The sequence below is a fragment of the Molossus molossus genome, unplaced genomic scaffold (genome assembly GCF_014108415.1).
Source record: "Molossus molossus isolate mMolMol1 unplaced genomic scaffold, mMolMol1.p scaffold_m16_p_10, whole genome shotgun sequence".
Lineage (NCBI taxonomy): Eukaryota > Metazoa > Chordata > Mammalia > Chiroptera > Molossidae > Molossus > Molossus molossus.
Genome location: NW_023425345.1, coordinates 98,819,236 through 98,843,979, shown reverse-complemented (window position 1 = coordinate 98,843,979; position 24,744 = coordinate 98,819,236). Strand labels below are relative to the sequence as shown.

The 24,744-nt window shown below is 37.7% G+C and overlaps 1 protein-coding gene across 5 annotated transcripts in view; it reads left to right on the top strand.

Moving 5' to 3' along the window:
* USPL1 (ubiquitin specific peptidase like 1) overlaps positions 1 to 24,744 on the top strand; it is a 32,524-nt gene that overhangs the window by 3,736 nt on the left and 4,044 nt on the right. For 4 of the 5 annotated variants that reach the window (XM_036252035.1, XM_036252033.1, XM_036252034.1 and 1 more), the window contains exons 2-6: positions 468 to 596; positions 6,655 to 7,294; positions 10,184 to 10,294; positions 15,237 to 15,366; positions 18,938 to 19,063. In XM_036252035.1, the coding sequence (XP_036107928.1) occupies positions 6,970 to 7,294; positions 10,184 to 10,294; positions 15,237 to 15,366; positions 18,938 to 19,063 (692 nt within the window). In that variant the 5' untranslated portion in view covers positions 468 to 596; positions 6,655 to 6,969. The remainder of the gene's footprint in view (positions 1 to 467; positions 597 to 6,654; positions 7,295 to 10,183; positions 10,295 to 15,236; positions 15,367 to 18,937; positions 19,064 to 24,744) is intronic. The other variant, XM_036252036.1, reaches the window with a different exon arrangement.

Genomic DNA, 24,744 nt, shown 5'->3' with positions numbered 1-24,744 from the left:
TTTAATTTTACCAGTTAACTTTTTAAAAAATTGTATCATCTTCCACGGAAATCTTACAGTATTGGCGAAAGATTGTTTTAATTATTTACCTCTCTGTGTTTTATTAATATGTGAAAGCAGAAATAAAACATAGATCTTATGGTTTACTGTTCTTTGAAAATATAGATCATGCATTTTCCCTGGCAATTAACATAACTTTTTTTCTTGCAAATAAAACTGATGTTATTTTTAACACTTAAAATTTAATATTTAAAACTACAATTATTTTATTTTATTTTATTTTATTTGGATTACTAGCTGTAGTTAAGGCCTGTATGCATTTTTTATTTGCCATGTTGAAAATATCTTGCCAAGATACTTGTAGGTGAAAGTTGTAATTCTTTTCTGGTTGCTTTTCCATTTAACATTTTGTAATTTGGTATACTCTAGGAATGTCTATATTTTAATTTACTTTATTTCTCTTTTAGAATTATGATTCTGCTAACATCCTGTCAGATGGGTATTGCCCTGCTTGTAGAGAGAAGGGAAAGTTAAAAACATTAAAGACTTACCGAATTAGTTTTCAAGAATCTATCTATTTGTGTGAGGATCTACAGGTAAAGTATTAATTTTAGATAGTATTGAGGTTTTGGCCTTTTGCTTTTTTCCTTCAGTGTTTAAATTTGTACTCTGTATTTTTTCAACTCTACATTTTTAACACTTAGATAATCAGAGTTTCTAGATCTGTCTGGTATACTCTTAAATATTTTTTATTTTTTCATCTGGTTTCCTGAGTTATTGCAAGAAGATGTTTATTTTTATTGTCATTAGACTTGTGAGAGGAAAAAATACATGGCGAGGGGCCCTTGTTAGCTGTTGGAATGTAATCGTTAATTTCTCTTCTCTTTGGTTTATTAACTTTGGGACTTGTTGGAAACGTTACATATCTCTACATGCTATGTACTTAAATGTCTTTTAGGATTAATTACAGTAATTTGTATCTGTGGTACAAACTCGAGCTCATTAAACTCCATAATATTCTACGTTTTATTGTACTTGACAGTTATAAAACTGTTATATACACATTTAATTCTCAAAACTTTGTAAGGTAGGTGTTGCCATTTTGTGAATAAGAAAACAGATACAGCCAGGTTAGGAACTCAAGAATCTCTCCATAAAGCGGCAGAGCTGTGATTGGAACAGAGTCATCTAATTTCAGATACTTTTATTCCAGGTAAACTAGCAGTTCATCAGAGTCACCTGGAGTGCTTTTTAAAAATTCCAGCGTCTCACTCTCTAATGCTGATAAAGTAGAATTACTTAGACTGAGAATTCTGTAGTTTTGTAACTTTTGAGGGTGAGTCTAATCAACTTTGGAAAAGACGAGACTAAATCACGCTGTTGGTGATAGATACTTTGCTGGTTACAACTTGAGGAAAATCCCAGGCATTCTTAAAATTAGGGATAAATTATTTTTTCATTTATTTGCTAAAATATTTTTTTTGCACATCACCATGTTGGCACTGTTTCATATGCTACGATACAACGAGTAAAACAAAATTTTCTTGCTCTCAAGAAGGTTGTGTTCTAGAGTGGGGAAGAAAATAAACAAGTAAAGTATATGTTTTTGTGTGAAGTGATGAAAAGTGCTGTGGAGAAGCTCCAGCCAGGTGGTTCAGTTGGTTGGAGTGTCATTCTGTACACCAAAAAGATTGCAGGTTCGATTCCCAGTCAGGGTACATACCTAGGTTGTGAGAGTTTGATCCCTGGTTGGGGTGTGTACAGAAGGCAACTGATCAGTGTTTCTTTCTTACATCGATGTTTCCTCCCTCTCTCTCTCTCTCTCTCTCCCTTTTTAAAATCAGTAAATAAACATATCCTCAGATGAGTAAAATTTTTTTGAAAAAGAAGAAAAGTTCTGTGGAGAAAAATAATGACACAGGGACTGAATTTGAGGAAATGGGGAGCTTGCAATTTAAAATAGTCTGGTGAAGGGAACTCTTCATTGAAAAAGTAGCATTTGAGCAGAGACCTGAAGGAGATGAGAGGAATGAGCCCCCCAGCCAGGGAGAGTCACAGGTATAAGGCCCCGAGAGTAGAAGCTGCCTGTCCGTGTTTGTACCACAGCAAGGAGCTGGAGCAGAGCAGAGTCATAGAAGATGGGTCAGAAAAGTAATGGGAGGGGGGCTGGACCAAGTAAGGACTTTATAGGCCATTTTAAGGTTTCTGGATGACATAATCTGACTTACATGTTAGAGCACAGTGGCTGCTGTGTTGAAAACAATAGGTCATGGGCAAGACCTGAAGCAGGGAGACTAGTTGGAAGGCAGTTGCAGTATTCTAGGAGGAGTAAGGATGACCAAGGTGATGAGGCATGGTTGGATTCTGTATATGTTTTAAAAGTGAAGCCAAAGGAATTGCTGAAAGGTTGGGATACGTGGTAGGAGAGGGAGAAATCATGGTTGATTCCAGAATTTTGGCTTGAATGGTTGGAAGAATGGAGTTGCCAATTACTGAGATGAGAAGGCTTTGGGAAGAGGAAGATGCGGGGAAAGACCAGGAGGTCAGGACCAATCATCCTGAAACATGTAATATCTGTGGGTATGTGGAGCAAACAGTTGGATTTGTGTCAGGCATTAGGTGAAGAGTTTGGGGTTAGAGATACACATGTGAGAGCCATCAACATACAGATGATTGAACCATGAGACTGCGGGGGCAGAGGGAGCTTTTACCTAGGAGTATTGATAAAAAAAAAACAATAAACCGTAAAGGACCCTAGTTTATTGTTCTTTTTATTAAGTAAGGGTGTTGACTCTGCTTGAAATTGGTAAAGATATTTTGCCTCTTTTAATTTTCAATTGTCATAAAAACATAATAAAATTTATCATCTTAACCATTTTTAAGTGTACAGTTCAGTAGTGTTAGCTATATTCATGTTGTCATACAACAGATCTCCAGAACTTTTTCATCTTGGGCCACTGAAATGCTGTCTCCATTAAACAACAGCCCCCCATTTGCTTTCTCCCAGCCAACCACCATTCTACTTTCGGTCTCTGTGGATTTGATTACTCTAGGTACCTCGTATAGGTCAAATCATACAGTACTATAAATCCTTGATTTTGGGGACCTCCATTGAACAGACTTTGGATTTAATGGACAAAGTTTCCAGTTGGTGTGTCATATGTGAAAATACCCTGTTAATTTTAAAATGCTTTTAACCAAGATTTGCTTATTATTGAATGAACGGGTTTTTGTCGTTGCTATTAATTCACTGTTATTTTTAACAAATTTTAGTGAATAGGTCATATGTTGGAAAAACACTGAAGTGATTTCGTCTCCATAAATAAATATTATATATCTACAACTATAATTTACATATTTAAACCCAACATAAACAGTGTCCTGGAATGATTAGCACGTAATCACACTGAGTCAAGAGCCCTCGGTGATTGGTTCTGTTGTGATGTGGCAAGACTTTCTGCAACTTTTTTTTTGTCCTTGGCCCCTTTTCCTTGTCTTTGGGTAGCAGGTCTTTCTCACTTGGTATGCTTAAGGGAAAAGACCTGGCTAGGCCACCCTGGAGCCAACTTTTCATTTGTAAAATAAGTGCCCTGAGTCAAGCATCTCAAAGCCCCTTTCAGTTCTGAAAGATGCATGGCTCCTCAAGCAGCACCTTCAAAGATGATCCTGTTTGTTCAGTGTACAGTCCCCAAACTACCTTCTTTATTAACTTCAGTTTTTATTCGTACTTCTACAAGTGACAGCCATCTAACAACAAAAAGCCACAACTAAAATAACATTTTTGCAGAAGATCATTCACTTCCATTTTATTGGAACCATTTGTTTACTCTATGGGAAAAAATAGGGAGTATTTCACACTAAATAATTACGTTTTGAATGATAAACATTTACTGTGATGATCACTGGAAAGCAGTCCTAATTATTAGCTAACCTCTTTAGCTAGCTAATAGCTAATATAAGCTCCCATTAACTGGCCAAGTGGCCTAGAATAAACCAGTGTCCTTATTCGTAAAGTGGAAATTGGGCCACTGACCCAGCTCTTGAAAAGCACTTGTAATCGCGCCAAGTCTTAAAGGGCAAATGACCACCTGGGACCATCTGAGACTTTGGGGGATGAACTTACTCTTTGGGGCTATTAGGGGAACCATTTAGAACTGTAGCAGTGATTTACTGATGTTGCCCCAATGGCCCCAAAGATTTAATGCACTTTCTATATATCTCCTGCTTTCTCTGTGTAAATCTAATCTATCAGATGGTGCCTTTGACAAGTCAGTTTGCTTGACACAGGTGGGCCTTTTATTCCTAGACAGTGCTTGCCTCTTTGCTCATAAAAGAGCCAGAGCCAAACCCCAACTCTGCAGTAGTTGATGGTCCCATGTGTGCTAGCCACACCCCAGTTGTGTGCATTTGTTTACTCGAGGTGACTGTTGAGTGCATGAATTCATTAGACCTCCTCAGTATAAATCGAACATTACAATAATACACATAGAAAACTTTTCTGTGAAATTAAAGTTTTCATACATACTTAATTTTAATTACAAACGAGTCTACATAAGTAAAAACCAGTAAACTAATTTGTCAGTCTTTTAATATAACGCATTTGGAAAACTTACTTTATTATATAACAGACTTTGGGCTTTAAAGGACACCCTCACCTGAATTAGTCTGTTACATCAAGGTTTTACTGTATTTGTCTTTTTTTTGTGTGATGGACTTATTTCACTTAATATAATGTCCTCAAGGTTTATCCATGTTGCGTCATATAACAGGATTTTCTTTTTAAAGACAGAATAATATTTCATTTTGTGCATAAACCACATTATCTGTTTGTCTATGGACATTTGGGTGGCTTCCACCTCTTAACTATAGTGAACAATGCTGCGGTGAATATGGGTGTGCAAATAATCTCTTTGAAGTTCTACTTTGAATTTTGGGGGGGTATATACTTTTTTATGACTCTGAATACAGAATTATTGCTATTGATTTTAAAGTGTTTTCTGTTTATTGACATGTGGTAGGATTTGGGAAATTGAGGTGTACAATTGAGGATCAAGTTGCTATTTGATCGTGACTGAACAACGAGTTACTAACCGAAGGATCCCAAACTTGTCCTGTTAAAGAATTTCATAATAAGTGCAGTATTAATGAGTACCATGTTTACTTATATTGAAGAAGCTGTATTTTGAATGAAGATGTAGTGCATTTTGGTTATTTGTTGCTGTGAAATTAACCACCTCAAAACTTAGTGACTAAAATAACTTAATGGTTTCACTTATTTATTCCTCATGATTCTGTAGGTTGGCCAGGCAGTCCTTACACTTCAGATGCTGTTGGCTGGGACGACTGAAATGTCTGCATGGCTGACAGTTGGTGCTAGCTGCCATCTGGAAACTCAGCTCAGGCAGTTAGCCATGGTCTCAGTTCTTTTCCACAAGGGTCTCCCTGGGAGGCTTATTGGGCTCCTCACAGTATGGTGGCTGGGACTGAGAAGGAGTATTCCAGAAGGAGGGCTCCAAGAGGACAAGCCCAATGAGCCAGTGCTTATCAAGCCCCCATGTGCATCATGCTTGCTAATAATGTCCCATCAAAGCTAGTTACAAGGCCCGGCCCAGAGTTGTGTGGCAGGGGCTGATTCTTCCAGGTATGAATACCAGGAAGTGTGGTTCTAATTCACTAGAGGCCACCGAGGTAGCAGTCTGTCGTACTTGTGTAAAAGATGGCACATTTTATTTATTTACATTACAATCTACATTCAATGTTCTGTATTAGTTTCAGATGTACAGTATAGTGTGGTTAAACAATCTCGTGCTTTACAGAGTGTGGTCCCCCTGTTGTTTCAAATACCCACCTGGCACCATGCATAGTTATTATGATATTATTGACTATATTTCCTATGCTGTAATTTACATCTCAGTGACTATCTGTAACTATCAGTTTGTACTTCTCAATCCCTTCACCTTTTCACCTAACTCAGCTCCCCTCTGTCAACCGTCAGACTGTTGAAGGTAGCATGTTTTAAATGAAAGCACATAGAATATATATTTCTTGAATTTGTCTTGTAAAATATTTTTCTGTTTTTTAAACTTAGGGAAAATTTATTGATTTTTTTTTTTTGGTAGTGATTTGATGAGGTCATTAAAATTCAACCAATTTGACCCTTAAACCTGATAAGGATGTAAAGTTGATGTTCTGATTACTCAGGTTAATATTCAGTTTCAAAATTAAGAAACATAAATGCCACTTTTTATTTGAAGATACTTTTCTAATTTTTAGTGTTTGTTACACAGTGTACCTCTCCCAAAAAGAATAACAGTCATCATAAAATGTTTCTTTACACTATTGAAATTATTTTAATTCATTTGACATTAGCTTTTTATTTAGACAAAAATATGTATGTTTTCCTTGTTAGCTTAACCTCGTGTAGTTCAGAATAAAGCCTTGATTAAATTAACTAGGAAAAAATATTTTTGGGGGATCGAATTTTTAATTAAATAGTTGTTTATCCTTCCTTCAAATTTAGATTTATAATATACCCTCTCATATCAAATTAATGCTAAAATTTTATACATAGTTTTTATTACTTGGAAATAGTAAAGTAAAATTTGAGCTTGTTTGAGTTTTTGTAGTTTTTATCACTTTATTTTTTCTTCCTAGTGCATCTATCCTTTGGGCTCTAAGTCACTTAATAACTTAATTTCTCCTGATTTGGAAGATCATCACGCTCCAAATAAGCCTCAAAAAAGAAAGCTCTTGGAAACCAACTATAAAGATTCGCCTTCTTTAGCAAGTTCCAAAAAGATTAAAAGTCATGTTGATGGTGAACAAGTTTTGAACAGCAAACACCATGGAGAAGCATACAAAGAAACCTCATCAGACTTGCCTGACTCACTGCACAGTGGTCAGCAGAGTTCAGTTAGGACCACTGATTTCTTGGGACAGGATGAGATTCTGGAAGCTGCTGTTACTGGCATGGCTGCTGAAGGTGCCACTGCAGTCGATGTTTCTGGAACTGGAGAGATTGCTCCTCAAAGTGAAGGAGGCATGTCTGAATTGGAAATATCACTGGAGAGTAGATGTATACCATTTTGCCAGACTTCATGTGTTCAGTGGAAAAATTCTCATGCCCTCTGTTGGTTAGACTGTATCCTGTCAGTGTTGGTGCACCTGGAAGTGGTAAACAAGGCGGTGATGACTGATCTGGGCCCTAAAGAGGAATCTGTGTTCTGGCAGTTGTTCACAAAGTATAATGAGGCCAACAAGCTTCTGCACACCAGTCATTTGGATGCAGTTAAAGGTTGGTAATAATATTTTATTTCCCTTTAATTTGTAGAGGTTAAAATTGAGTTTTGTCTCACTGTGTGGAAAAGATGCCATTAGTAGTCTCTGTTTTACTGGAGCCCAGGAAGTGTCATGAAGTTTGAGATAACACCAGTTATCCTGACTGCGGAAAAAGATGTCTTTTTATTTTTAATCCTCAGCTGAGGATATTTTTTTTTTGTCTATCTTCAAACAGAGTGGGAGGGAGAGGGGGAGAGAGAGAAACAGTGTGAGAGGGACATATCGGTTGGTTGCTTCCCGCACAACCCTGACCAGGGCCGGGGATGAGCCGCAACTGAGGTACATGCCCTTGACCAGAATCGAACCCGAGACTCTTTGGTCCGTGGGCTGATGCTCTAACTGCTGAGCCAAATCAGCCAGGACTAAAGATGTCTTTTTAAAAAACTGAGTAAGGATAAAAGAGGCTTTGGTGTAATGTTAATTAGCTGTCAAGGTAATGGTGGTCATCATAGAGCCCATCAAAGTAAAATTTTAAATTTTTAAATTGCCACAAAGCAGAATAAAGAAGTAAATACAAATCACCCACAATTCTGCAATTCCCCCCATATTCTCTCTTCACAGTAAGGGATATATATATATTGTTTTAGTTTCTATAAAATAGGATAGCCCTGAAACCACCTGCCGACCTAAGAAGAATTAAAATAGTCCCAGTAACTTACATCTACTATTTGTTCCTCCCCATCTCGCCTCCATCTCCCCCAAAGGTAATTGTCATCCTGAAATGTTTTATTCCTTAATAGCTTTTGCTACACATATATATCTAAATAATATATTGTCTAGTTTGTTTTCAACTTTATACCAAGGATATACAATATGTCTTCTGGGACCTTTTTTCTTAAAGATTTATCCATGAAACTGCTTATATTTATGCTCTGTTGATTTTCATTGTGGTAGAATATTCCCATATTGTAAATATATCAACATATTTATTTATCTGTCATTAATTTGTTCTTTGCTAGTATAAATACTGCTGCTTGTCATCCCCTGCAGTGAAAGGTCACGGGTTTGATTTCCCAGTCAGGGCACATGCCCAGTTTGCAGGTTTGGTCCCTGGTTGGGGCACATATGAGAAGCAACCAATTGATGTTTTTTTTTCTCTCTCTCTCCGTACCCCTTCCTCTCTAAAAAAATCAATAAACATATCCTCAGGTGAGGATTAAAAAAAAAATACTGCTGCTACGACATCTCGTGCAAGTGTCCTGGAATACATGTAGCATTGCCCTTGGATATGCTTAGGAATGGAATTGCCCAATCATGGGCCCTAAGTTCAGTTTACAATATAATGGCAATTGTTTTCCAAAGTGTTTGTACCAATCAATTTTCCCATTAGTAGTATATGAGAGAGATCTTCCTGATCCATATATTCTTCCTTGGTTATTTTTACACTTGGAGATTTTGCTATTTGAAAGATGTAAAATAGTTTGTGGCCTTGGTTTGCCTTTCCTATATTTTAAAGAAGTTGAATACTCTTCATGTATATGCTTCCTCGTGTGCTATGAAATGCCCCTTTGTGTGTTATCTCCATTTGTTCTGTTGTCATGTTCTTATTGGTTGGTATGAGTTGTTATATGTTCTTTTTGCTATTTTTATGACAGTGTGTGTTGCAAAATCTCCCAACTTTTATCTTGTACATTTACTTTTTTAAAGATATCTTTGATGACAGAAATAGTTTTTTCCTTGTGTAGCTAGTAATGTGGCTTTTTAAATAAATCTTTCCTTTCCCCCAAATTAGAAAGTTATTCTCCTATACTTTCACAGAAAACTTACAAAGTTTTGCTTTTGACAATGAAGTGAGTTCTGCTGGAGTAAATTTTTGTGTTTGGTGTGTGAATAGGACACATTTCCCCCCCATTACAGAGGCAGCTTTTCTAGTTCTACTTTTTGTCTCAGTTGACCTGCCATGGAACATTCCATGTGTGTGCATCAGTTCTTAACTCAGTTTTGTTCTCTTGGTCACTTTATCTGTCCCTGAACCAGTACCACACTATTTCAGTTATCAGGGCTTTTTAGGTCTTGCTTTCTGGTAGTATAAGAATCCTCACGTTTATTAACTTGACTTTGGCCGTGTAGTCTTTTATATAAATCTTATCCACTGTTTCCACATTGGTGACCATTCAAGCTGCTTACCATTTTTTGCTGTGAGGAATAAACACCATGACAAGTATCTGTGTATCCTTTGAATCCATTACTGAGTATATCCTAAAGGGATATTAAAATATGAATATAAAGAGTCTTTCTGAATGGCTTACCAGAAGGCTTACACCAACATGCAATTTTATTTGCATATGTAGAACACTCAGAGCACTGTAATCACTTCTGGATATAAACATTTAAAAGTTCTAATTTTGTTAGGTAAGAAATATTTTTTTTTAACTTTCTTTGAGATTATTTTTATTGCAATTTTTAAGATTCAATTTTCACAAGCATTTTTGCTTTTGTCTTTTCTCTATTTATGTTTTCTATTATAGGAACTCAGTACTGAGTTGGTGACCATTGTTTAACTGATAGTTGCAGAAGAGCATACCTCTTGTTCAAATTTTGACTTAAATATTATATTAATTTTATTTTTATATTTTAATCTTGCATTAATTTTTTTATAGAAGAATTGTAGTTTTTATAATATGGTTGTAATTAATTTGTTTGAGCTGCATTACTTTGAATTGTGTTTGAGGAAATACATGGTATATCACAGAGAGGGGAGGAAGAATTAAGAAAATTTTGTGTTTTGTATTTTGTCTCCACAAAATTTATTGTCTGAAACTCTTTTATTCTTGGCAGTGTCTTAATTTTTTTTGTAAAGATATAGATTGATGAGAAATTTATAACATCTGTACTTTAATTTTAGATAAAGATGATAAACTTGCTTCAGAAATATTTGCCAAGATAGAGACCTGTCTGAATGAAGTCAGAAATAATATTTTTATCAGGCTTCAGCCTCAGCTTAGATGCACATTAGGTAAGTAATTTGTTTAAGTTAACTGTATAACTTATCTGCCTTAAAGAAATGCTTACATTGTAAGGAAGTATAATACTGTTTTATTACTTTGGATAGTCCAGATTCTTGAGGGAGAGTCTGGGTGGTTTCATTTAGGAACTGACTACCGGTTCAGTCATTGGTGGGCAGAGCTGGTCTATGTAAACATTTAGGCTGTATTCCACCACCGGAGTGGATTCTGGTCTCAGAAACTGGTGAAGACTCAAGGAGACCCCGGTTGCCTTTTCAGTACTTTCCCCCAGTAGACTAGTTCAGCATTTTCAGCATTATCTTTGCACTCAAAAGCACATAAGGAATTTAAAAGTAAACAACAGTGTTAGGGGCCAATTAAATAAGAATCTCAGGATGGAGCTCAGGTATCAGGAATTTTAGAATTCTCATGTGACTCTTACAGGTAGACAAGGTTGATCTCTGGTCTAAACCGACTGGAGTAATTCTGCTTCGCCTGCCAGTGATTGGTTTAGAAGTGGACATATGGTACAGTTTTTGCCACTGGGAGATGAGGAGAAATGTGCTGATGACTTTTTGGGGACACTCTTACCTTTAAAATAGGACACAAGAATGAGACCTGCTTTGTCTTCTCTTGGCTTTTGGCCTCTGGGAGCAGTGTGGAGCAAGGGCACCACATCTCTGGGTCTTTCTGAATGTTTTCAGTGTTGCAAAAAGGAGCTGTAATGATTTGTTTTTTTGTTTGAGGGGGATGTTTGTCTTATCTCTATTTATCCTTGTACTAACTCTTGTATTAATAAGGTATTGTGGAAGCAGAATATATGGTACCCCTATTAATATATTACCCATTATTAAGTTATGCAAAATATCAATGCCTTCAAGTTTTTCCTCTCAACAAGTGCATTTATTTTATCAGAACCAGATGTCGTATCTGAAGCAGTGCTTTTTTTTTTTTTTTTTTGCATGGTAGTATCTCCTACTTCATCGTTTCACAGTTTTGTCCCCTAGTTTTACTATCTTGTTTTTCATGAATTCCTACAGATACAAATTTACTGTGTTATAATAATAAACTGATTTGTATATGCCAGCCTTTGGCTTTGCCTCCTAGATCTAAAGGACTGTTGTAATTTATCATTAGGCAGGATCTCAGATGGGATGAATATCCTTTTTTCTTTTTATCAAAGTGTAATTAGCATATAGTAAAACCATTTTTAGATGTATACAATTTTGTAACCATTACCATAATCAAGATACAGAATGTTTTATCACCTGGAAAATTTCTCCCAGGCTTCTAAGTAGTCAGTCCCCTTCCCCAGCCACTGATCTGTTGGGTAAACACTCATTTCCAAGAGTCTTTTCCTAAGATCACCAGAGTGGAGACTTCAGGGGCTCCTATGTTGCATTTTGCAAGTATCACTTCCCTCCTAGCATGACCCGAGGATGTTGTATTCAGGGTCCAGATTCTAGGTTCCAGTTGAATTAAAGAGTGGCTTCTCCCCCAGTCTGAATCATCACCCTTATCTCTGATAATTGTGTTCAGAACAAGATTGAATCTTGCTCACTGCCACCTTGGGCCTGATTTTCTTTGTAACAGAGAAGAGATTTTATAATGATTATTTGTGCAATCATAGCAATTAGGTGAGCACTCAACTCTCCTAATACAATAGAACAAACCCCTCTCGTTTGTGTTCTTACTACTCATTCAGCAGTGCTAGATGCTATATTAGAGATTAAGATCTTACTAATGAAATCTAATCTTTGCTTCAGAGGGCACTATAAAATCTTTTTTTTTTAATATATATTTTTATTGATTTTGTAGAGAGAGAGGAAGGGAAAGAGAGATAGAAACATCAATGTGAGAGATACATCGATTGGCTGCCCCCTGTACAACCCCTGCTGGGGATCAGCCCACAACCTGGGCATGTTCCCTGACCAGTAATTGAATCGAGACCTCTCAGTCCATGAGATGATGCTCAATCCACTGAGCCACACTGTCCAGGCCAGCACTATAAAATCTTACCATGAGCGTGTTCTCGTTCTGAATATTAACATGTATTTTAAAGTACCAAAGAAAGAGAAGTAGAATCTGTACTGACCCTGAATTTTGCTTACATTTTTAAGTTCAGCCACTTTTTCATTTTTGAAAAACACATTGTATAAACTCTGCCCGCCACCCCCACCCAAGTTTAAGAAATACAACATTACAAATACAACTCAGGCCCCCTTGTGCTCTTCCCCAATTATTCCTTACCTCCCCACAAAAGTAACTGCTATCAGTTTAAGTTTTCTTTCCCTCTAACATCTATATCCTTTTTTTTTTTAAGAAAAAGCTAGTATTATGGTTTTACTTATTTTTGTGTAAATTGAAAGGGTAATTTAATCTGAGGGTTGTGTACCAGCATAAGGATAAACAGAGCAGTAGAACAGGATAGCCCAGATCAGGACTCTCCCCTTTTGATTATTTTGTACTGTGACAGAGGCAGTGATGCAGATACTTAGGAAAGAAGAGACATCGTTGGTTCCTGACATGCGAAAGATTGGATCCTTATGTGACACCATAACCAGAAAGAAACTTCAGCACATTTAAAGACCTAAACAGGAAAAGCAGAGTTGTAAAACTTAGGAAGAAAATATAGGCGAATATGTTACCATTCATTTGGGAAGAATTTCTTTAGATAAGATACATAAAATATTGTCAGGTATGTTTACATTAAAGTTTAAATCCTCTGGGAAAAGATAGAGCCAAGAAGCAATATCCAGCATATCTTATAAAGAACTCTTAAACATCAGTTAAAAAAGACAAGCTGATAGAAAGTAATCAGAAGACATTAATGAACAATTAACAGAAGAGAACACTTAAATGGTTAGCAGAGTCACTGAAAGGTTTGCATTATGGCAGATGTAGGTAGTTGGGTAGGAGTGGGGGTTAGGCAAAGAAACCACTTAACTAATTTAGGCAGGAAGTTATAAAAATCAGAATTAGTCACTGGTATTATGTGTTCTCCAGAAGGTTGCTTTATGTTTTATTCCCATAAAATGTATAATCAAATGAGAAATAATTTAGATCAATTTAGGAGCTATATAAATTCCCTAAAATGATCTGGAATCACACAACTTATTCAAGTGTATTTTGAGCTCTTTCATATTTTAACTCATTGAGAATTTTGTATATTTTTAGATCTGAAGAGTCTATGTTGTCATTATGAAATATAAATTATTTACTTTTTCAGTTAATATTTAGTTACAATAGAGTAAGCATTTAAAGGCTGAGAACTAATTACAGACTCATGCTATACTACACTGTTTTATACGTGTGGTGTTGCATATGTTCATTTTTAAGAGATTGATTTATACCTTATTTCTATTTATAAAAATATTTTGTTTTGACTTTATGTTTTTGTACAAAAATAGCAACGGGACTATATACCACAAAGGTGACTAGTTTATAGCCTTTATAACTACTGATACTTATAGAGTATGTTTAGGCAATAACAGCTCCTACTGTTCTGCCTTTTGGTCCCGCTAAGGTGACTCCTCTAGGTGGTGTTCCTGGCAACTCTGGTTCCAGGATGGGAGGAGAACTGAACCATGGATGTAAGACTGTCCCAGGGGAGGGGAGGTGATGGAAGGACTCAGATTTTTTTCTGGCATCTAAGCTCCCCTGAGGACAGGAAGGAGAGAAACCCCTTGGAGAAGGAACGTAAGGGGAGAACGTAAAACCTGTTTAACTTGCTTGCTGATCTCCACACTGGAAAACAGTATTCATGGCTCAGTTTTGTTTTAATGACAACAAAATTCAGATCTTTGCTAATCTTAAACTTGTTGAAGTTTAATTTTAATTGTTAAAAGATTAAGAAGAGTGGAGATTTGAGGCTGGTCCTTTCACTTGCATCTGTCATGCTCTCCACCACATGGAGAACAGGAGTCAGAATAGAAATAGCTTCTTAATACTTTGGTCCAACTCCGACATTCTGCCATGTTTCACCAGTTATATTATTTTTAATGTCTGAAGAAAACCATTTATATATATTTATTTGTTTTTATAATACTCGAGTTGTTACAGTTCTGATGATTTTTTTTTTCCTGAGTAAAACTAAAAAGATCTGAGAAGATGTGCAGGTCTTTTTTGTCTTTTGTCTTGAGTTTTCATATACGTGTCCACTGAAAAAAATGAAAGATAGAGACTGAGCCCTGGCTAGTTAGAGCGTCAGCCCACAGACTAAAGGGTCGTGGGTTTGGTTCCAGACAAGGGTACATACCTGGGTTGCAGGTTCAAGTCCTGACCCCGGTTGAGGTCTAATGGGAGGCAGCCAGTCGATGTGTCTCTCTCACATTGATGTTTCTCTCCCCTGTCTCTTTCCCTCTCCCTCCCTTCCTCCTTCCCCTCTCTAAAAGTCAATGGAAAAATAACCTTGGGTAAGGATTAACCAAAAAAAAGGGGGGGGGGCGGGGGTGTCGAGACTGAAATGATAATTAAATCTTTATAATAGACTCTTTTTTTTTTTTTAGAAAAACGCTTTAAAAACCTTCCCTTGGCCCTGGCCGTTTTGGCTCAGCGGTTAGAGCGTCGGCCTGAGGTCCTGAGAGACCCGGGTTCGGTTCCCGCTAAGGGCGCGTACCTTGGTTGCAGTTTGTCCCCGGCCCTGGTTGGTCGTGCGGGTGGCAGCCACTCGATGTGTCCCTTTCACATCGATGTTTCTCTCTCTCTGTTCCTCTCTCTCCCTCCCACTCTATCTGAACAAAAAATGGAAAAATGTCCTCGGGTGAGGATAAAAAAAAATAATAATAATAATAAAAACCTTCCCTTGCCCAACTGTGAATAACCTACTCTGTCATATATTCATATTTATATGTATTCATACTGTGAGTATAGTGAGAAAAAACAACAGGTTCATAATTGGGTTTGACCGTTTTCAGTTCATTATGAGCAATCGTTTTTCCTTTTCTTTTAAAGGTGACATGGAAAGCCCCGTGTTTGCATTTCCCCTGCTCCTAAAAATAGAAGCCCGAATTGAAAAGCTCTTCATGTACTCTTATTCTTGGAACTTTGAATGTTCACAGTGTGGACACAAGTATCAAGACAGGTTGGTTTTTCTGTTTTTTAAAAGGGATTCATTCTATTGAAAATAGTTCCGAGTAATCAGATTTGAAGAAAGCTTGTTTCCTTTTATAACACTGCTCTTTCAATGACTCCTACCCTTGATAAAACGTTCCACCCTGTCTTGAAGTCTCTCCACTGTTAATGGTTAAAAGGAAGAATTTGAGCCCTAGAACTGCAGTTTGCGTGCTTATTTAAACTGGAAGAAAACCCATGGTTTGATAGACTACCACTGGGAGTTATCTTCAGGTTTTCAGTGGTAAGTGGGACAAATGGAAAAAGTAGAACCTTCCCTTCCACTCCCCTGTGGATTCTCTGCAGAGAATAATACCTCTCAGAACTCCTGGAAACTGTGTGTTTTGTTTACTCTTCTATTAGAGACCAGGGTTTTTGTTTATGTTTTTAACATCATGGAAACTGATTTTGGTCTCCCAGAGTTTGGTAGCAGCTCTGAGAGGTAACCTGCACTTCCTTGTTCCCAACCTTAGTCCCTGAAAGACCAGCTGTGCCCAGAATCCTGCAGAGCGCTGTGCTTTCTGCCCCTCCTGTTGGAGGAGGCACGGTTGGTGTGCATGGCCCTGAGATTGGTGCTTAGGAGGAAACTGGAGAAGAAACAAACTGCAGGTTTCTGTTGCTTCCACACACCTACCAACATGATGAGAGAGATGAGGTTTTAGAAGAGATTACAGAGAGAAGGTTTCCATCAGACAGGATACCCTCACCTTATCAATATATGAGAAAGTTACTAGCTGTGGGGTTGAAAAGATTACCGCCCTGGCTAGTTTGCCTCAGCAGGTAGAGCACCAGCCCGTGGACCAGAGAGGCCTGGGTTCGGTTCTTATTAAGGGCATGTACCTCAGTTGCAGTTTGTCCCCAGCTTCAGTTATTCAGTTGGGGTCGTGTGGGTGGCAGCCACTCGATATGTCTCTCTCACATCTCTCTCTCTCTTTCTCTCTCTCTCCCTCCTGCTCTATCTGAAGATAAATGCAAATGCAAAAAGTGTCCTCAGGTGAGGATAAAAAAAAGAAAGAAAGAAAAGTTTGCCAAACTGGTTCTATTAGTCATTTATTCAAATTTTTATAGTAAGATAAATTCTCTTCTCATTTCTTAAACTCACCTACTAGTAAATTAGAAAATTTGGAGTCTTTCAAAGTTAATTTATTAAGTGTGAGAAAAAAATGTTACTTAGATATTTATTTATCTAAATTGCGGTTATTTTTAGGTATTTCAGGATTAGTGGAGGTCAGGTCTATGAAAGAATTCCCTAGGGGATGTAAGCAACAGAACCAGAAAACATTTTTTTACCAGCTCAAAAGTACTAGAACAGAATAAGAATTAGCATTTCATTCATACCCAGAATTTACATAATTTTGTGTATGAGAGAAAATATCTATTTCCTGATCTTCTGTCATTGATTTATATTATTATCTGGTTTTCTTCCCACTTGACAAATGTGGAAACTGAAGCCTGAAAGAGCATGAGTTAATAAGCGGCAGAATTCAGGCCTAGGTTTTTCTGGCTCTGAGACTTTCTTGCTCACTAAGGTATATTCTGTAACCACCACCTGGATTTTACATTCTATAAACAATGTGGGCCCTGGCCGGCTTGGCTCAGCAGTTAGAGCGTCAGCCCACGGACCAGAGAGTCCCAGGTTTGGTTCTCGCTAAGGGCACGTACCTCGGTTGTGGATAAAAAATAAAAATAAAAAATAAATAAACAAGGTAGATGATTACAATCAGCTCACTTCTAGCTTCTCTAAAATCCACATCTCAGTTTGACAAGTTTTTTATTGAATAGATTCTGTGTGCCAGGAACTCAACTGAAATAATGTTTAGCTTGACCAAATTCAGACTAGTAATTAGGGAGATAACATGGAAACATATAAGGGAGGATCAGTGACTTCATAATTATCTTGAGCTGTTGGCTGCTCTAAGTTACTTAGAATATGAGGTGATAAGTGCATTTTGAGGTGAATGGAAAAAACTCTTGAGAGTTCAAAGGAAAGAAGCCACCAGCCACTTAGGTCTACTTTTTACATTTTTATTTATTTTTTATTATATTGTTTTGTTCTAAAAATAAAAGATACAGAGGAAACGCTAAAAAGAAGTGGCATTTCATTAAATAAATTTTAATATATCATGGCTTAAAACTCACTTAATCTGCTGGACGAACATCCTGTTTAGAAGGTATGTTCTGGAGTTAACACATGGTCTGCAGAGCCAGACTCCCTGGATTCCGATCAGGTCTGTCATCTACCATGTGATGTGCACGCCGAGTTTCACTTTCCTCATCTGTACAGTGGGGATAAGAATAGTACTGCCCTGTGGGGTTGTGTGCGGGAAGAGTGCTTGACACAGTGCCCTGCCCTGCACTCTCCAGTGCTCAGAAACTTTAGGTGGCATATGGGGCATTCACACTTCTTTGCTGAGACAAACTCCCTTTTATAAACCAAGAAACGAAGAGCCTTGACTTAACAGTTATCTTTGAGAACCAAGAATTTAGCAGAAATACAGTTGAAGCCTTTGTTGATCCCTTTATGCTGCTTTGCTGTTAAAGTGTTGGCTTCTCTGAGAGCTAATCCAGTTTTAACAGCCTGTGCTTATCTTTATCACTTACGATTTATCAATGTTTGCTACTGTTTAGAACAGACGCTAGTGTCCCTTAGGTAATAAATAATTGTTCTTTTGAAGATAATCTTTATTGAAGTGAATGCAGGTGAGGTGGAGTGTTTTAGACCATTGTTTTAGATGCCTGTTGCTGTCAAGTGTTAGACTGAAGTGTACATTTAGAACTTGTATAACCTGTGAAAACGAAATTCTTTCACAACTAATGTTCTGACTTTTTAAGAATCAAGAAAATTAGTGGTATTTGATTTTATATTTGGAAATGGCCCTTTTGTTTTTTGCTATCAAAAATGGGTAGCCAGACTGAATTTTTTGATAAGGGATGAGCTCTTAATAAATTTGAAAGCCTTAGGACAGTGGTTCTCAACTAGGCATGAGTTCAACTGCCTTGGGTGGGGCATTCGGCAGTTTGGAGGTCCTGGGGGCTGTTCCTGGCATGCAGTGTGCAGAGGCCAGGCACGGTGCTCAACATCCGATAGTCCCCACAACAGATGGTTACTTAGTGCAGAATGTCAGTGGCACTGCTCTTGAGAGACCCTCCCTACTTTAACATTTTTGTCATCTTATAGCTGAAAAACTATAGGTAATTCACATGGAGCATCTTCACAGTTTTACCAGGGTTAGGAAGCCTATTATATGTTTTGGGGGATAGGTTAAATATGAATAAATAAAGAAAGAAAAAGTACCTCCTATTAATGTTTTTAATCCTCACCCGAGGATATGTTTTTATTGATTTTAGAGCAGGGGGTGAGGGGGGACCAATTGGTTGCCTCCTGTTTCCACCCTGAACAGGAATTGAACTTGAAACCTCTTCGTGTATGGGATGAAGCTCCAGCCTACTGAGCCACTTGGCCAGGGTAGTATCTTTATTTTAAACATTGATTGAAATTAACATGAATGAATTTAATTAAAAAGAACTTCTTTTTTTAATAGCTATACAAAGAATCTGGTGACCTTTACAAATGTCATTCCTGAGTGGCACCCACTTAATGCTGCCCATTTTGGTCCTTGTAACAATTGCAACCATAAGTCACAAATAAGAAAAATGGTATTGAAAAGGTGAGTTAAAATTGCTTTACTACTTTTAAAACAAAATGAATGTGGATTTACGTATTTTATTAATGTGTAGTGTTGAAAGTGATGCCTGCAGACTACTTTTCAGGAGTCTGAGTTGGCACATTTATGACTTGCCAAAATGCTTTTCTCTCAGGGACTCTGGCTAACAAGTAAGCTATCTCCTAGGTGAAATGCCACTGAACAGCTGACTTAGGGTGATTATCTGACCCCACTCTCGTAGTGTCTTTTATTCTTTTGCCTTTTTTCTCTCTTAAAGGATATTAACCTTCAGGTATTTTTTTTTTCCTCCTCTGCCAAGTGCCTGAAGTCACTAGAATTCTGGGATTTCTTTAATTTCAAGAACTCATGATTCCAGGATGAGTCACAAGCTCATCAGTTTGAGTTTCCATCTCCCAGACCTTGGCCTGCTGATTCCTCATCCTCTTGTAAGCTTTCTGCTGTCCTTGAGCAGATGTTTATTATATTCTGCCAGCCTTTCTATTTGTCCTTAGTGGGAGGACTAGTCAGAATTACCTTTTCCAGTGGTATCAGAAGCCCTGTATCTTTAAACTCACAGGTGATTCTCTTTTAAGTAATTTGTCTGTCTTTGGTCAGTACACTCACACGTGTACATCCTCTTTAATCTTCATTTTCTGTGGCCCTTATTTCTAACTGCCATAAGGAAATGTTTTGAGGTATAATTTGTTGTAATAAATAACTAGTGATAGTCTTACCTTTTCTGCTGCCCTTGGAATCTTTTCTAAAGGAGAATCTTTTCTAAAGATTTTTTAACAAGTTTATTGATTGATTTTAGAGGGAGAGAAAGAGGGGAGAGAAAGAAACATTGATTTGTTTTTCCACTTATATATGCGTTCATTGGTTGATTCTTGTGTGTGCCCTGACTGGGAATTGAACCCACAACCTTGGTGTATTGGGATGATACTCTAACCAACTGAGCCACCCAGTCAGGGCCTCTATAGGTTTGTTTTCATCCAAGTAATAAATTCCCTATCGAATAGTGCTAAGACTTAAAAAGGATCAGAACCACTCGTACCCCATCTTCAGGCATTTAAACCCTTTAGGTAGTATTTACTTTGACTTTACAAAACATGTGCTTATTCCACCTTAATACAGTCTTCTTTTATAGTACTTGAGTATTGGGGTTCTTGACCAACATGTGGGCTCATCTCTAACTTCTCCCTTCCTAGTTTGGCTGATGTGGCTCAGTGGTTGAGCGTCGACCCATGCACCAAGTGGTAGCCAATTCCCGGTCAGGACACATGCCCAGGTTGTGGGCCTGATCCCCAGTGCAGGGCATGTAGGAGGTGGCCAATCGATGTTCTCCCTCATCGATGTTTCTATCTTTCCCTCTCACTTCTTCTCTCTCTAAAATCAATAAAGGGAAAAAAAAACAAACAAATTTAACGTCTCCCTATATGATTGCATTTTGGTTTAAACCAGTACTCATTGTTTATTATGAATATGCATATATTCCCTCCTTAGCCAAACAGTATTCATGGTTCTGTTTTATTTCTTTTATAAATCTTTATTTTTCCTGGAATTATTGATTGCCTTCTGTTTTTACTTGCTTTATCTACTCATTGTGATTTTTTTCCCTCAAATTCATCAAACACCTATTAATAATTTTCTAAACACCCAATGCTGCACAATTTTGGAGTCTTCCTCCCTTTGTTTTTGTTTGTTTTGTTTTTTTCTGGAAGTCTTTCTTCTGCCTTTTATCCTACTGCTTTAGATTGGTTCCTCTTGGCCTGGTGCATGAGAGTGCTCTGGACACACTTTCTGTCCCTGCCCCAGTTGTAGCCCAGGGACTTACCACCACATACTTCAGCGTGTGTTGCCTCTGCACATGGAGTCTTAGGGCTTCTCTCTGCATCAGCATACCGCTCTGCTGCACTCATGTCGTCACTCTGTCCATTCGGCTTGCTGTTTGTCTCCTAAATGTGTATTCTCTTGTGTTGTTTGCTCGTGTCTCCTTTTTCTTTGTCCTTTTGGTTTGCTACCTTTCTTTTGTCCTTCCCTATCATATGATAGCATTCACATGTAAGGGCAGAGTGGTAAAGGAGAGGCAATGTCGTCAACCAGAAGGCCATAGTCTGTCTTGGCCTCCTGCAGTCCAAGCTTTGAGATCTAAGTGTTGAAGGACCACTTTTGTTTTTTAAGCCTTTTTCTTAATGAGGTAGAAGGGCTGCAGGTGTGGGTGTATACCATCCTACACTGAACCATTGAATTGCTTGAGGCTTCTGGTGTATATAATATCATCTAAGAGTTTATATTTGCTTTTTCTCAAGCCCCAGCATTGAAGATAAATTCATACTACAATTTGTTTTATCTGTTCATTGGTCGCATATAATTTTTAATTATACAAATGTGTTGCTTTACTTAAAGATTTATTCTCCAATCTGCAAATGTATCTGAGGGTGTAATGGTATTTGAGCAGGAAATGTATTTAGTGTTCTAATGGGTCAGTTTATAAGCAGAATTTAGCATTTGAACATTTACTGTATTCAAAAATAAATTGAACCCAGTGTGTAAGATTTTACTTAAAATTTAAATGACAAGGTCTTTATAAAGTCCTTTGTAGTTTTTTACTACGAAATTTGTATAACTTGAATTTTGGCATTTAATGGAATTTAGAAATAAATTTAATACAGTTTTTAGGGATAACTTTAATTAGGTCTGTCATGATATGCATAATTCAGTCTTACAGCATTCTAAAAACTAATAATGTTGTACGTTCCCTGAATACCTTGTCTCAGGTAAATCACACCTCTAATATGTTCCCATTACAAAAAGAGTCCATTGCTAAATCAGATGGACGCTGTTTAGTGGGTCCACATCTACTGCTTCTCTTTAGGTAGCCTGCTTTGGGAATCCCACTCAGAGCGTGGTGGGGACCTGGAGCACCCGCTTTGAATCTGGTTTCATCTTACTTCACCAGCTCTTGAAATGCCCGTCTCCTTCTCTGCACCGCGATGATCTTGAGGAGTGTGGCCACAAACTGTCCTGGATTGTCATTTGAAAAGCATATTTATTTAAATTTCAGTTTTAATAAAGATTTTTTTAACTATTTGAAAAGATAGAGGAGTGGTAGGAAGAGAAATTAGGTATTTCTGTTGTAGCTTGTAGGGCTTATTAAAGTGTCTAGTATGACTTGGAGACTTTTTAAAGCAATGGAAATAAACTACACTTTCTCCTACAAAGCTTTGGGTGGAATACTGATATATTAAATAGTTAAAATTGTTTATTAATTTAAATTTTTATTGTTTGGTAGATGCTTTATTATTTTTATGAAATCCTTGAACTACCTCCAAAGAACATGTTTGAAAACCTTTGTTGAAAAGTTGAAATTTTCTAAAGATGTTTTTCTTGTTTACAATTAACATGAACCAATTCTAATTATTTGAATCACACCTGATTTTACTCATATTTTTTATTTTTATCAGTCTGAAATAGTTCAGTGATGTAATAGATCTAAAATGTAATGTTTTAAAATTATATTTGCAGACTTTTTTAGCCTAAAGCCTACATTACTACAGTTTAGAAATAATATATTCATTGCTAAATTTGCATTTTCCAAAATTTGAATTATTGTTATAGTATATTACTTGGGATGAAAATTAAAACCCTGTATTCCAGCCCTGGCTGGTGTGGCTCAGTGGACGAACATTGGGCCACACACCAAAGGATCATGGGTTCGATTCCCAGTTCAGGGCATGTACCTGGGCTGCAGGTTCATCCCTGGCCCTGGTCACGGCACATGCGGGAGGCAACCAATTGATGTGTCTCTCTCACATCAGTGTTTCTGTCTGGCCCCACCCTGCTTTCCACTCTCTCTAAAATTCAGTGGAAAAAACATCCTCAGGTGAGGATTAAAAACAAATGCCAGGCCATTAGCACAAGACCGTGGCTGCTCTGTGTGGGTCGGAGGCCTCGTGTCCTCTGCTGTCTTTGATGGCATGGCAGGTAGCACAGTCCCTGTGTGCTTCCTTTCTCTCTTTTCTGTTTTCTCTTCTTTCCCTAGGATAGATCCTTACAATAGGAGGAGTTGAACCTCATGTTAGGGAGATGAACGCAAATGGATTTTAGCTTGAAATCGCCTGGTTCCAATTCTGTTAACCCTCCCCATTCAGTTTTCTTACACTTGACTCAGAACCTGACTTGCTCTCCTCAACTCTGAACATCGTCTTTGATACTCCAGGCATTATAGATAGGAAGGATCCTGAGAACAAAATCTGTTGCTGGCTAGGGGTAAACTTCTACCCTCACAGCTGAGAGGCTAGAAATGAGACAAGCTGAAATTATGGGTAGGAGAATACTGTGACTTTTAAGGGACATTAGAGTCTAGTGACTCCAAATGCCATTATTTATAAGTTGTACCATTTTTTAAATTTGCCATTAAGGAAGATCGCCTATTTAACATTTCCACATGTAAACCCGCATGACTGAGATGGCGAAGTCTAGGCATCAACCTGAGAATGCTATAGTAACATTACTAGCTTCAGAAGATACCTTGAAAAGGTATCATGAGACCAAGAGGGAACTAAATATTATTAAAGAGTCAGGCAGGTGCCCTGGCCAGTTTGGCTCAGCGGTTAGAGCATCGGCCCAAGGACTAGAGAAACCCGGGTTTGGTTCCCGCTAAGGACACGTACCTCGGTTGCAGTTTGTCTGCAGCCCTGGTTGGGGTTGTGCGGGTGGCAACCATTTATGTGTGTCTCTCACATCAATGTTTCTCTCTCTCTTCCTCTGTCTCTCCCTCCTGCTCTATCTGAAGATAAATGCAAAAGTGTCCTCGGGTGAGGATAAAAAAATAAAAAAGAGGCAGGTGCCTACAGCCTGCCTTTCCAGCTATGAGAATATCTCTCTAGTTTTACTGTGGATGGTTCATGCAAAGATACATTCTTCATATATTTCTTAATAGATTAGTGATCACTTTAAAAAAAAAAATGTTTTATTGATTTTTAGAGAAAGAGGAAGGAAGAGGGAGAGAGAGAGAAACATCAGTTAGCTACCTCCCACTGGGAATCAAGCCCAAAACCTGGCACTTGAACTGGTGACCTCTTGGTGCATGGGTCCCTGCTCAACCACTGAGCCCCACTGGGTGGGTGGATACACTCTTCATATTTTAACGTACTTGAAATGGGAATACATCTAAAAATTGCTGGCATGGTATAGTTTAATTGTCGGCATTATTTCATAGTACATTTTACAGTCATTGGCATCTTAGATTGACGAAATAGGTGTAATAAAAACCAATGGGAGTTGAGCATTATGAATAATTTTGTAGGACTTTTTATTTTTAGGCACCTAAATTTTGGAGACTTAATTATTCTCTAACAGAATGATTGACAACAGATAATTTTACAAATTGTCCTTGTCAGTCTGAATAACCTGTATGTTGGACATTGATTCAAGTTAATTTTCAACTGAAAAAAATTTCATAAGCTAACTTTTGACAGCTGTTTAAATATTGGGAAGAGAGTCCGGCAGGTGTTGCTCATTGGTTGAGCGTCAACCCATGCAACAAGAGGTCACCGGTTCGATTGCCGGTCAGGACACATGTTCGCGTTGCGGCCCGATCCCCACTGTGGGGCATGCTAAAGGCGGCCAATTGATGTTCTCTTTTATCAGTGTTTCTCTCTCTCCCTTTCCCTCTCTCTCTC